Source organism: Euprymna scolopes, chromosome 27, assembly GCF_053919585.1.
Source record: "Euprymna scolopes isolate OS-2025 chromosome 27, ASM5391958v1, whole genome shotgun sequence".
Lineage (NCBI taxonomy): Eukaryota > Metazoa > Mollusca > Cephalopoda > Sepiida > Sepiolidae > Euprymna > Euprymna scolopes.
This window is the reverse complement of record NC_136508.1, coordinates 91,862,884-91,878,095: the sequence shown is the minus strand read 5'-3', so window position 1 is coordinate 91,878,095 and position 15,212 is coordinate 91,862,884. Positions and strand designations below refer to the sequence as shown.

At 26.6% G+C, this 15,212-nt stretch overlaps 1 protein-coding gene across 3 annotated transcripts in view; it reads left to right on the top strand.

Annotated features, from left to right (window-relative positions):
- Nucleotides 1-15,212, top strand: part of LOC145248986 (uncharacterized) — a 150,242-nt gene that overhangs the window by 59,058 nt on the left and 75,972 nt on the right. For all 3 annotated transcript variants that reach the window (XR_013863442.1, XR_013863441.1, XM_080110825.1), the window contains exon 6: nt 7,870-8,004. Coding sequence is in view for 1 of the 3 variants with exons in the window: in XM_080110825.1 (XP_079966951.1) it covers nt 7,870-8,004 (135 nt within the window). In the remaining 2 variants the exon portion in view is untranslated. The remainder of the gene's footprint in view (nt 1-7,869; nt 8,005-15,212) is intronic.

Sequence of the window (15,212 nt, the reverse complement as noted above, 5' to 3'; positions counted from 1 at the left end):
AAAATTGTAAAAGTTTTTAGACAAAGCAATAAATAATTGAATTCAAAATTATCAAAGTTTTATTTAGACAAAGTAATAAATATTAATTGAATAAAAAATTGTAAACGTTTTTAGACGAAGCAATAAATAATTGAATGCAAAATTATTAAAGTTTTATTTAGACAAAGCAATAAATAATTGAATGCAAAATTATCAAAGATTTATTTAGACAAAGTAATAAATAGAAGGCAAAATTATCAAAGGTTTATTTAGACAAAACAATAAATAATTGAATGCAAAATTATCAAAGTTTTATTTAGACAAAACAATAAATAATTGAATGCAAAATTATCAAAGGTTTATTTAGACAAAGCAATAAATAATTGAATGCAAAATTATCAAAGGTTTATTTAGACAAAGTAATAAATAATTGAATGCAAAATTATCAAAGGTTTATTTAGACAAAATAATAATATTAATTGAATGCAGAATTATCAAAGTTTTATTTAGACAAAGCAATAAATAATTGAATGCAAAATTATCAAAGGTTTATTTAGACAAAACAATAAATAATTGAATGCAAAATTATCAAAGGTTTATTTAGACAAAACAATAAATAATTGAATGCAAAATTATCAAAGTTTTATTCAGACAAAGTAATACATAATTGAAAGCAAAATTATCAAAGGTTTATTTAGACAAAGTAATAAATAATTGAATGCAAAGTTATCAAAGTTTTATTTAGACAAAGCAATAAATAATTGAATCCAAAATTATCAAAGGTTTATTAAGACAAAGCAATAAATAATTGAATGCAAAATTATCAAAGTTTTATTTAGACAAAACAATAAATAATTGAATGCAAAATTATCAAAGTTTTATTTAGACAAAACAATAAATAATTAAATGCCAAATTATCAAAGTTTTATTTAGACAAAACAATAAATATTAATTGAATGCAAAATTATCAAAGATTTATTTAGACAAAGTAATAAATAATTGAATGCAAAATTATGAAAGTTTTATTTCGACAAAACAATAAATAATAATTGAATGCAAAATTATCTATATTTTATTTAGACAAAAAAATAAATAATTGAATGCAAAATTATCAATGGTTTATTTAGACAAAGTAATAAATAATTGAATCCAAAATTATCTATATTTTATTTAGACAAAACAATAAATAATTGAATGCAAAATTATCAAAGTTTTATTTAGACAAAACAATAAATAATTGAATGCAAAATTATCAAAGTTTTATTCAGACAAAGTAATAAATAATTGAATGCAAAATTATCAAAGGTTTATTTAGACAAAGTAATAAATAATTGAATGCAAAATTATCAAAGTTTTATTTAGACAAAGTAATAAATAATTGAATGCAAAATTATCAATGTTTTATTTTAGACAAAACAATAAATATTAATTGAACGCAAAATTATCAAAGATTTATTTAGACAAAGCAATAAATAATTGAATGCAAAATTATTAAAGTTTTCTTTAGACAAAACAATAAATAATTGAATGCAACATTATCAAAGTTTTATTTAGACAAAACAATACATAATAATTGAATGCAAAATTATCAATGTTTTATTTAGACAAGACAATAAATAATTGAATGCAAAATTATCAAATTTTATACAGATAAAACGATAAATATTAATTAAATGCAAAATTATCAAAGTTTATTTAGACAAAGCAATAAATAATTGAATGCAAAATTATCAAAGTTTTATTTAGACAAAACAATAAATAATAATTAAATGCAAAATTATCAAAGTTTATTTAGACAAAGCAATAAATAATTGAATGCAAAATTATCAAAGGTTTATTTTGACAAAACAATAAATAATTGAATGCAAAATTATCAAAGTTTTATTCAGACAAAGTAATAAATAATTGAATGCAAAATTATCAAAGTTTTATTTAGACAAAGTAATAAATAATTGAATGCAAAATTATCAAAGTTTTATTTAGACAAAGCAATAAATAATTGAATGCAAAATTATCAAAGGTTTATTAAGACAAAGCAATAAATAATTGAATGCAAAATTATCAAAGTTTTATTTAGACAAAACAATAAATAATTAAATGCCAAATTATCAAAGTTTTATTTAGACAAAACAATAAATATTAATTGAATGCAAAATTATCAAAGATTTATTTAGACAAAGTAATAAATAATTGAATGCAAAATTATGAAAGTTTTATTTAGACAAAACAATAAATAATTGAATGCAAAATTATCCATATTTTATTTAGACAAAACAATAAATAATTGAATGCAAAATTATCAAAGTTTTATTTAGACAAAACAATAAATAATTGAATGCAAAATATCTATATTTTATTTAGACAAAACAATAAATAATTGAATGCAAAATTATCAATGGTTTATTTAGACAAAGTAATAAATAATTGAATCCAAAATTATCAAAGGTTTATTTAGACAAAACAATAAATAATTGAATGCAAAATTATCAAAGATTTATTTAGACAAAACAATAAATAATTGAATGCAAAATTATCAAAGTTTTATTAAGACAAAGTAATAAATAATTGAATGCAAAATTATCAAAGGTTTATTTAGACAAAGTAATAAATAATTGAATGCAAAATTATCAAAGTTTTATTTAGACAAAGTAATAAATAATTGAATCCAAAATTATCTATATTTTATTTAGACAAAACAATAAATAATTAAATGCAAAATTATCAAAGTTTTATTTAGACAAAACAATAAATATTAATTGAATGCAAAATTATCAAAGATTTATTTAGAAAAAGCAATAAATAATTGAATTCAAAAATTATCAATGTTTTATTTTAGACAAAGCAATAAATAATTGAATGCAAAATTATCAAAGATTTATTTAGACAAAGCAATAAATATTAATTGAATGCAAAATTATGAAAGTTTTATTTAGACAAAGTAATAAATAATTGAATGCAAAATTATCAAAGTTTTATACAGACAAAACGATAAATATTAATTGAACTAAAAATTGTAAAAGTTTTTAGACAAAGCAATAAATAATTGAATTAAAAAATTATCAAAGTTTTATTCAGACAAAGTAATAAATAATTGAATGCAAAATTATCAAAGATTTATTTAGACAAAGCAATAAATAATTGAATGCAAAATTATCAAAGATTTATTTAGACAAAGTAATAAATAGAAGGCAAAATTATCAAAGGTTTATTTAGACAAAACAATAAATAATTGAATGCAAAATTATTAAAGTTTTTTTTAGACAAAGTAATAAATAATTGAATGCAAAATTATCAAAGGTTTATTTAGACAAAGCAATAAATAATTGAATGCAAAATTATCAAAGGTTTATTTAGACAAAGTAATAAATAATTGAATGCAAAATTATCAAAGGTTTATTTAGACAAAAAAATAATATTAATTGAATGCAAAATTATCAAAGTTTTATTTAGACAAAGCAATAAATAATTGAATGCAAAATTATCAAAGGTTTATTTAGACAAAACAATAAATAATTGAATGCAAAATTATCAAAGGTTTATTTAGACAAAACAATAAATAATTGAATGCAAAATTATCAAAGTTTTATTCAGACAAAGTAATAAATAATTGAAAGCAAAATTATCAAAGGTTTATTTAGACAAAGTAATAAATAATTGAATGCAAAGTTATCAAAGTTTTATTTAGACAAAGCAATAAATAATTGAATCCAAAATTATCAAAGGTTTATTAAGACAAAGCAATAAATAATTGAATGCAAAATTATCAAAGTTTTATTTAGACAAAACAATAAATAATTGAATGCAAAATTATCAAAGTTTTATTTAGACAAAACAATAAATAATTAAATGCCAAATTATCAAAGTTTTATTTAGACAAAACAATAAATATTAATTGAATGCAAAATTATCAAAGATTTATTTAGACAAAGTAATAAATAATTGAATGCAAAATTATGAAAGTTTTATTTAGACAAAACAATAAATAATAATTGAATGCAAAATTATCTATATTTTATTTAGACAAAACAATAAATAATTGAATGCAAAATTATCAATGGTTTATTTAGACAAAGTAATAAATAATTGAATCCAAAATTATCTATATTTTATTTAGACAAAACAATAAATAATTGAATGCAAAATTATCAAAGTTTTATTTAGACAAAACAATAAATAATTGAATGCAAAATTATCAAAGTTTTATTCAGACAAAGTAATAAATAATTGAATGCAAAATTATCAAAGGTTTATTTAGACAAAGTAATAAATAATTGAATGCAAAATTATCAAAGTTTTATTTAGACAAAGTAATAAATAATTGAATGCAAAATTATCAATGTTTTATTTTAGACAAAACAATAAATATTAATTGAATGCAAAATTATCAAAGATTTATTTAGACAAAGCAATAAATAATTGAATGTAAAATTATGAAAGTTTTCTTTAAACAAAACAATAAATAATTGAATGCAACATTATCAAAGTTTTATTTCGACAAAACAATACATAATAATTGAATGCAAAATTATCAATGTTTTATTTAGACAAGACAATAAATAATTGAATGCAAAATTATCAAATTTTATACAGATAAAACGATAAATATTAATTAAATGCAAAATTATCAAAGTTTATTTAGACAAAGCAATAAATAATTGAATGCAAAATTATCAAAGGTTTATTTAGACAAAACAATAAATAATAATTGAATGCAAAATTATCAAAGTTTTATTTAGACAAAGCAATAAATAATGGAATGCAAAATTATCAAAGTTTTATTTAGACAAAGCAATAAATAATTGAATGCAAAATTATCAAAGTTTTATACAGACAAAACAATAAATATTACTTGAATTAAAAATTGTAAAAGTTTTTAGACAAAGCACTAAATAATTGAATTCAAAATTATCAAAGTTTTATTTAGACAAAACAATAAATAATTGAATGCAAAATTATCAAAGTTTTATTTAGACAAAGCAATAAATAATTGGATGCAGAATTATCAAAGTTTTATTTAGACAAAGTAATAAATAATTGAATCCAAAATTATCAAAGGTTTATTTAGACAAAACAATAAATAATTGAATGCAAAATTATCAAAGGTTTATTTAGACAAAATAATAAATAATTGAATGCAAAATTATCAAAGTGTTATACAGACAAAGTAATACAGAATTGAATGCAAAAGTATCAAAGGTTTATTTAGACAAAGTAATAAATAATTGAATGCAAAATTATCAAAGGTTTATTTTGACAAAGTAATAAATAATTGAATGCAAAATTATCAAAGGTTTATTTAGACAAAACAATAAATAATTGAATGCAAAAGTATCAAAGTTTTATTTAGACAAAACAATAAATAACTGAATGCAAAAGTATCAAAGTTTTATTTAGACAAAAAAATAAATAATTGAATGCAAAATTATCAATGGTTTATTTAGACAAGACAATAAATAATTGAATGCAAATTATCAAATTTTATACAGATAAAAAAATAAATAATAATTAAATGCAAAATTATCAAAGTTTATTTAGACAAAGCAATAAATAATTGAATGCAAAATTATCAAAGATTTATCCAGACAAAGCAATAAATACTTGAATGCAAAATTATCAAAGATTTATTTAGACAAAGTAATAAATAGAAGGCAAAATTATCAAAGGTTTATGTAGACAAAGCAATAAATAATTGAATGCAAAATTATCAAAGTTTTATTTAGACAAAGCAATAAATAATTGAATGCAAAATTATCAAAGGTTTATTTAGACAAAACAATAAATAATTGAATGCAAAATTATCAAAGTTTTATTTAGACAAAGCAATAAATAATTGAATGCAAAATTATCAAAGGTTTATTTAGACAAAACAATAAATAATTGAATGCAAAATTATCAAAGGTTTATTTAGACAAAACAATAAATAATTGAATGTAAAATTATCAAAGTTTTATTTAGACAAAGTAATAAATAATTGAATGCAAAAGTATCAAAGGTTTATTTAGACAAAGTAATAAATAATTGAATGCAAAAGTATCAAAGGTTTATTTAGACAAAGTAATAAATAATTGAATGCAAAATTATCAAAGGTTTATTTAGACGAAACAATAAATAATTGAATGCAAATTTATCAAAGTTTTATTTAGACAAAACAATAAATAATTAAATGCAAAATTATCCAAGTTTTATTTGGACAAAACAATAAATATTAATTGAATGCAAAATTATCAAAGATTTATTTAGACAAAGCAATAAATAATTGCATGCAAAATTATGAAAGTTTTCTTTAGACAAAACAATAATTAATTGAATGCAAAATTATCTATATTTTATTTAGACAAAACAATAAATAATTGAATGCAAAATTATCTATATTTTATTTCGACAAAACAATAAAAAATTGAATGCAAAATTATCAAAGTTTTATTTAGACAAAACAATAAATAATAATTGAATGCAAAATTATCAAAGTTTTTTTTAGACAAGACAATAAATACTTGAATGCAAAATTATCAAATTTTATACGGATAAAACAATAAATATTAATTAAATGCAAAATTATCAAAGTTTATTTAGACAAAGCAATAAATAATTGAATGCAAAATTATCAAAGGTTTATTTAGACAAAACAATAAATAATAATTGAATGCAAAATAATCAAAGTTTTATTTAGACAAAACAATAAATAAATAATTGAATTCAAAATTATCAAAGATGTATTTAGACAAAGCAATAAATATTAATTGAATGCAAAATTATGAAAGTTTTATTAAGACAAAACAATAAATAATTGAATGCAAAATTATCAAAGTTTTGTTTAGACAAAACAATAAATAATTGAATGCAAAATTATCTATATTTTATTTAGACAAAACAATAAATAATTGAATGCAAAATTATGAAAGTTTTATTTAGACAAAACAATAAATAATTGAATGCCAAATTATCTATATTTTATTTAGATAAAACAATAAATAATTGAATGCAAAATTATCAAAGTTTTAGTTAGACAAAGCAATAAATAATTGAATGCAAAATTATGAAAGTTTTATTTAGACAAAACAATAAATAATTGAATGCAAAATTATCTATATTTTATTTAGACAAAACAATAAATAATTGAATTAAAAATTATCTATATTTTATTTAGACAAAACAATAAATAATTGAATGCAAAATTATCAAAGTTTTATTTAGACAAAACAATAAATAATAATTGAATGCAAAATTATCAAAGTTTTATTTAGACAAAGCAATAAATAATTGAATGCAAAATTATCAAAGTTTTATACAGACAAAACAATAAATATTACTTGAATTAAAAATTGTAAAAGTTTTTAGACAAAGCACTAAATAATTGAATTCAAAATTATCAAAGTTTTATTTAGACAAAACAATAAATAATTGAATGCAAAATTATCAAAGTTTTATTTAGACAAAGTAATAAATATTTGAATGCAAAATTATCAAAGTTTTATTTAGACATAGTAATAAATAATTGAATTCAAAATTATCAAAGTTTTACTTAGACAAAGCAATAAATAATTGAATTCAAAATTATCAAAGTTTTATTTAGACAAAGTAATAAATAATTGAATTCAAAATTATTAAAGTTTTATTTAGACAATAAATAATTGAATTCAAAATTGTAAAAGTTGTATTTCGACAAAACAATAAATAATAATTAAATTCAAAATTATCAAAATTTTTAGGCAAAGCAATAAATATTAATTGAATTCAAAATTGTAAGTGTTTCATTCAGGTAAAGCCATTAATAATTGAATGCAAAATTATCAAAGTGAGTGTTGAGGCAAATGAACATTGAGAATGAAATTGCTTCAAAATTTTATAAAGAGATTTTATATGTTTATTTGGTATTTTGTCTCTTTTCAGAATGTCCATTTGGTAAATATGGCTATAAATGTCGTGATGACTGTCATTGTGCAAATAACACAAAATGTAATAAAGCAACGGGGAGATGCAGCGATGGGATCTGTGCAGCAGGATACCATGGAGATTTCTGTCGCCGTAAGGAAGATTTGCAACCTATATTTTAACAAGATTTGTTTTTTACTATTTCATAGCTTTTACTATAAAAAAAATGCAGGTTATAGTCAACGAACGTACTTTCTAATTTCCTGCGTAGCGTTACCGGAAGTGGTGACAAGGCAAATCAGTTACTTCCTTTTATCGTTTTTCAGTATTTCTATTGTGAAGCGATTTATTGGAATAACATTAGAAAAGGACATTATTGAAAAGTATACAATAAAAAAATAACAAAATTATAAAATGAAAAAAATAACAGTTAATCTTTTTTTGTATTTTAATAACAAATTTAAAAAAATATTTTATTTTATTGGAAATTTTATAAGAAATATCTTAATGAAATTATAAAAGTAAACTTTCTTTTTTTAAATGGAAGTTTTTTTTTTTTTTTTTTTAAATGGAAGTTTTTTGTTTTGTTTCGTTTTTTTTAATTGAATTTATATGATACAGGGTGGGTCAGAGCCATTGTCATGTCCTGGGCGGCAGTCGGTTGTTTCATGGGTAAACAACTTCATAGAAATGGATGATGTAAAGAAAAAGAAACCTAGCCTCCCACGAACAGCAAAGCCAATCCAAAACATTGACATGGTAGGACAATCTGTTTTGAGATCTCCCCGATGGTCTGCTCGCAAACACGCATCTGCTCTTGGGTTGTCTACTCTTTCTGTGAGACGAATCCTCCATGAAGGATGGAAATTTCATCTATACAAATTGTGTATAGTGCAGGAACTTAATTCATGCAATTTTATTGCTAGTGAAAATGCATGTGAGGTGCATTTGGGCTTTGCCTGATGATAGACTTGTTCTCTTCAGTGATGAGGTTCACTTCAATCTTTCTGAATTTATGAATAAGCAGAACATGCACTATTGGAGTCTTGAAAACCTCAGAGAACTTCATGAATCAACACTTCCCCCACTAACCAACAATCACGAGGTTGTTTGCTCAGCAACCGACAAAGCTAATATGCTTGCCAGCCGGTTTGCCTCGAACTCCACACTGGACCCTACCAACCACCCCCTGCCTGACTTTCCTTTGCGGACAGACACCACGCTAGACGATCTAAAAATCACCCCTGCTCAGGTACATGCTATCATAAGAAATCTTGACACTTCCAAAGCATGCGGACCTGATCTCATCCCAGCTGTGCTATTAAAAAAGTGCTCAGCCGAAGTAGTTCCAGTTCTCTCCAAACTCTTCAACAAATGCCTTAATGAATCTTGCTTCCCGGGCTGTTGGAAAACCGCTTCTGTGGTACCAATATTCAAGAATTCTGGCGAAAGAACTGACCCATCAAATTATCGCCCCATTAGCCTCCTCCCACTTTTCGCCAAAATATTTGAGACCATAATTAACCATGCTCTAGTCCGGCACCTTACAGACGCTAAACTTCTGACTGACAAACAATATGGATTTAGGCAAGCCCGTTCCACAGCTGACATTCTCACTGTAATCTCTGAATGTATATACCATTCACTGGACAAAGCGGGGGAGGGCAGAGCGGTAGCTCTAGATATATCTAAGGCTTTTGACAGGGTATGGCACAAGGGTCTCCTCAGGAAAATTAAATCATACAGTATCACTGGTAGAATACTTAGCATAATTGAATCCTTCTTAGACGGGAGAAAAATCCAGGTTGTCCTCGACGGTCGAACATCTAAACAGTGTGATATAAATGCGGGAGTGCCTCAGGGGTCTATTCTTGGTCCTCTATTGTTCCTGATATTTATTAATGACCTCCCCGACAAAACTGCCTCTGAGATGGGTATATATGCTGATGACACTATGCTCTATAAAAGGCATGACAGGAAAACAAATGAACACATATCTAAAGAAATGGCAAAAACACTAGAGGATGACCTCCAATCTGTAGTGGAATGGGGACATAAATGGATGGTCACATTCAATGCTGCCAAAACCAAACTGGTTTCCTTCAATAACTACAAGAAACCTTCTCTGCCACCAATAGCAATGGCCAGTGACTCCCTGTCTGAGAGTACATCTTTCAAACTGCTTGGCCTAACATTCACAGGAAACATGAGCTGGAACAATTATATTGAAAACATTGTCAGGGCCGCTGCAAAAAAGGTAGGCTCTCTCTACCATGCTAGAAAACTACTGACACCTGAAAGTATCCTGTATCTCTATAAGGCCACAATTCGCCCATGTATGGAGTATTGTTGTCACATCTGGGCTGATGCGTCTACTACTAGTCTCTCGCTCCTAGACAAGGTTAAAAAAAGAGTCGCCAATCTGATAAGCCCCGAACTGGCATCTAAGCTTCAGCCTCTGTCCCATCGACGAAACATTGCATCCCTCTGCCTGTTCTACAAGTACTTTAATGGTGAATGCTCTGACGAACTGCAGACACTTGTGCCCCCACGACGCAGACACCCTCGACAAACCCGACAGGCAGCTAAATCCCACCCCCATACAGTTGAAATCCCTAGATGTAAAAAATCTTTCTACTCCAGTAGTTTCTTCCCCAGAACCGCTAGACTCTGGAATTCCATTCCAGGATCATGCTTCCCTAACTGTACTGACATGCAGAAGTTCAAGTGCAACGTGAACCGACATCTTGCTGCCCAAATCCCTACATAGTGTCCCTGTAGTTGCTGACCCTGATAGTAGCCCCCTACACCTGAGTGGCAATGTGCCTTGTTTGGGGTGAAAATGTAATAAAAAAAAAAAAAAGTTCCTCTACATGCATTACGTGTAACTGTTTGGTGTGACTTATCGCGAGTTGGCATAATTGGTCCATGGTTTTTGAAGAAAATGAACAAGCAGTATCAGTGACATTTGACTTATGTCAGCATGATCAATTAGTGTTTCCTGCCAACACTGAACCAGATGGGTGTGGAAAATGTGTGGTTCTAGCAGGACGGTGCCACGGCACACACACACCATGCACATCAACAACTGTTTTGCAGCATAACTTTCCAGGACATCGCATCTCCTTGAGGGGTGATCTGCATTAGCCAGCATGTTCCCCTAATTTATCACCATGTGACTATTTTTTATGGGTATATCTGAAATCAATTGTCTACATCAATCATCCTAGCACCTTGACTCACCTGAAAAATAACACTCATCGAGCTGTTGACAACATACTCATTGATATGATGAAAAGAGTTGACCGAAAGTTCAGAGTTCGAATAACTCTGTGTACAGAAAAGAATGGACACCATCTCACTGATATCATTTTTAAAATTAGTAAAGAATAAAATTTAAATGTTGTACTAGTTGCAGTTCGAAGAATTACATGTTTATCTGCATTACTTGTGTTTTAATTGATATTTCAAATAAGCAAGTTGCTCTTCCCCACCCTGTAAATATGTGTTTATGAAAGTATAAAAATAAAAATATTGAAATCAAAATAACAAATTATTAAAATAGAAATAACAAAATTTCAAACATCATAAAAACATATCCAATACATAATATTCACAGAATAGTTTTCAAAGATTCTTTAAAGTGTTTTCAATAATTCCTTTAAAAAAAAAAAAGAGCGCAAAATGTGTTTTCATAATTCTTTAAGAAGAAAAAAATTAATTTCAATAATTCTTAATTAAAATAAGACCGAAAAAATTTGTCAATGAGTATTAAAAAAAGAAAAGACTGTCAGAAAAACGTAATAAAATATTTACAGGGGATATAGAGGCATGAGAGAAAAAAAAGCAAAGAAACTGATTTGCCTCGTCAACACTTCTAGTAGCGCTACACCGCAAGTTAGGAAGTATGCTAGTTGACTATAACCAATGTGAAATGATCTCTATAATCTAATATATAAAAGGCTATATTTCTGTCTCCATATTTTTAAACTCTATCTATTCCGAAATTAAAAGTCACAGAGTGGTGCTAGGGGCCTCAAATGATGGGGGGTTTTTTACGGGCCACTCTTTTATGGGTCTTTAGCCGGTTAAAATAGTTTTTAAGGAGTTGAAAATGGATTAAAATTGGAAAAAAAAATCGTAATATATTTTGTACATTCATCTTAGTTTATTTTTAATTGTTAATCAGTTCATATGCCTGTCACGTGGGTACAGTGGTAACGTCAGCAGCTTTGAATGCTACAGTTTTGCTTTCAGCTTCAATTCTAGTTGATGGCACTCAAATACTCTTTTTTACTTTTGAAATCCCGACTCTATAGTAATATATATAAAATCTAGACAAATCAAAATATCATATTCAAGCATATTTTATGACCGGCTAAAGCTGACCTCCCTCCCCCAATACATTATCACCTTTCATATACGTTTAAAAATGACAACCATTGGTTATTACTCTGATGTTGCTAAGGTAAACTATTCAAACTTTACTCATTCCAAAAGCAAATTATCTCGTCTGTCGATTAAAACAGTACAATTTTACAGAAATTTCAAATAATTTTATTGGTGTAAATGATATTTATCTGACAATCATATTTATGGTTGGACAAAGATTTTTTTTTTTTTTTTTTTTTGGCTGCAATTTTAAACAAAGGAACACATTTGTTTTATTTAAAGAATATTTAGCTCACAGTGACAATTATTTTTACAGAAGAAAAAGTGGTGCTTATTTAGAATTGGAAATGGAAGCCTCTGTTCAGTCTTGAAAGACGACGGATAACTCCTGTAAGGGTAGCTGCGCAAGTAATTGTGAGGCAAGGGTTGTGCAATTCTCAGCCACACCTCTCCTGAATCGGAACTGCTTGAGTCCAGTGGCAAGGAGAAGTGCCAGACAACTGGAAACCATGCCAAGATTTTCCAAATGGTCACCCATTTTTGTACTGACCAGGTTCAACGTTGCTTAACTTTGGTGATCTAATGGGAACAAGTGTTTCAACGTGATTATGCCATATATTTAGAATTACACTTCATTAAAAAAAGCAAAAAATATTCTTCTGAGTTGATTCCAATCAGAACATCATTCCAGAATCAGGCCAAACTTATAGTTTTCATTTGGGCCATGACTGCACTGATCAAATCTTCACCTTAAGACAAATCCGTTAACATTGTTGATGCTTTGAACAAAAGTCAGTCATCTGTTTTACTGATTTCACTGTTGCATTCAATTCTGGCAACCACTGCATGCAAGCAGATGCTATTCCTCCTAAACCTCCCAGTCTTCAAGCATTCAACACTATCTTCCATACAAAGATACAGTAAGGTTTTGGAACCCTTTTAATACAGTCTGGCATTCAGCAAGGATCCCATCATTTTTCACTTAGGTGATTAACTGGGTCACTTTGAATGCCTTAAAAGAGTTTCCCCCATTGTCACTATTGGCTGCAACTTTGCCTTCTACCGATCCTGGCTCTGGTCAAGATCTGACATAAGGCAGAATACCAAAGTAAGAATCTATCATGTGATGGTGCAAATTATCTTTCTTTAGAACAGGGAGTCCTGGCCAATGAGAATCAAAGACATTAAGCAATTAGAAACTTTCGATTGCCTGCATTGCATCCTCTATATATCCGATGGCAGTATTTCATTTCAAAGAACACAGTATATTTCTGCTGCAAAATGAATTAGCTTCAACAAGTCATTCTCATAAGACATTTATACTGACTGGGTTATATCCTTTGTCATTAACTAGAAAAGTTCATCTATTAAGCAATTGCCGAAGCTTCCTTTTAGGGTTGAAAAAAAAATGTGGTGGACAAAATAAAACCTGCCTGATAAATTATAGTTGACCTGCACCCCAACCTGGACCAACTACAGATGAATGCTGTTTCAAATAGGTCAACTTGGACAAGACTAAAAGAAAATATGGAGTGCCTTATCACTTTGCTATGTGCGTTAATTTTTAAATCAAAAATTTTCTAACGGATAGATTAAATGAAGTGTACCCTTTCCTTTGACCTTTGTTTACTAGGTTTGATTTCATTAGATATTTTGATGAACACATGTGCAAACTCATTTATTACTGATGTTGGTGGACATGGAGAAACTTTTGAAAAGGTTCTTTTTAATACTCTTTACAGTCTTCCTAACACAAATACTTTTTAAAAAATTAGAAATTGTTTCTTTTGCACACAGACTTTACAAACATCCTGTCTATAAATGTAGAAGATATATGCTTTTGATGAGCATTTCTTTCATTGTTTCTGGCTTGTCAACATGAATGGATCATATTTGTGATTGTCTTCTCCCTAAATCCTTTAGTAATTAGATTGGCAACCACAGAAGATATTAACTATTCTAACAACTACATCCTTTTATATTGAGAAAGTTTTAATAAATAAAACTAGGTTTACTTCTATCCCTTTTTTGTCTGTTTGTGTTAATCAGTCAAAAGTGGAAGGTAGTTCAGTTGATCAGAAAATGAATTCATCCAAAAAAGTGGAAGGTATTTCAGTTCATAAAAAAATTCAATCCATCCAAAAATAATTCAATGAAGTTAATAATTTAATAACAAATTATTATAAAGTGAATGAATGCAATAAAATATGTGTCGGATGTACTTTTTAACATATAAAACTTAGAAGTAAACTAAAATTTTATTTGGGAATAAAAAGTATCACTGTCAGATGGCCAAAATTAAGTGATATTAAATGTGGTTAATATTTATGTTAGGATTATATTTCGGATTGAATCAATCAACTCTTAGTCGGTAGTTAAAGAAACAAACAACTTTATATTTTTTATCAGTGGTGCAGTGAATACATTCTATCATATGAAATAGTACCTTCCCTCCAGTGTTTTTTACATTTTTTTAGGCATTTAATTTCTATTTTATTTTCCACTTCAGTTTAAATTTTATTTGGATATTAATTATTATTCAAATTAAGAGCCAATTTTCTTTGTAAATATTTGCAAACTTTTTTAATTAAATGCTCATCATCTTTAAAAAAATACTTTAAAAAATTACCTCATTTAAAAATACTTATTCTTATTAAATATTACTTTTCTTTCAGTGTTTGTGTATAGACACAATTATTTAACGGCCTCTTCCTACCCCAAATTCACCCATTCGACATAAATACATTGCTGCGAGGATGCTCTTTCATTATTCGGAAATAATGATTAAATGTTCATTATTATTCATAAGAGCACTACAATTATAAACAATTTTTAAAAAGTAAAATATTTGTTTGGAGTTCAGGAGTTGTAGCATGAGTTTGTTGGGTTCTTCCATTTTCCCGGGAAACGCCTGTGCACAAGTTCATTAGTATATTATATTTTTCCGCACTTCTGCGTTACACGGACGG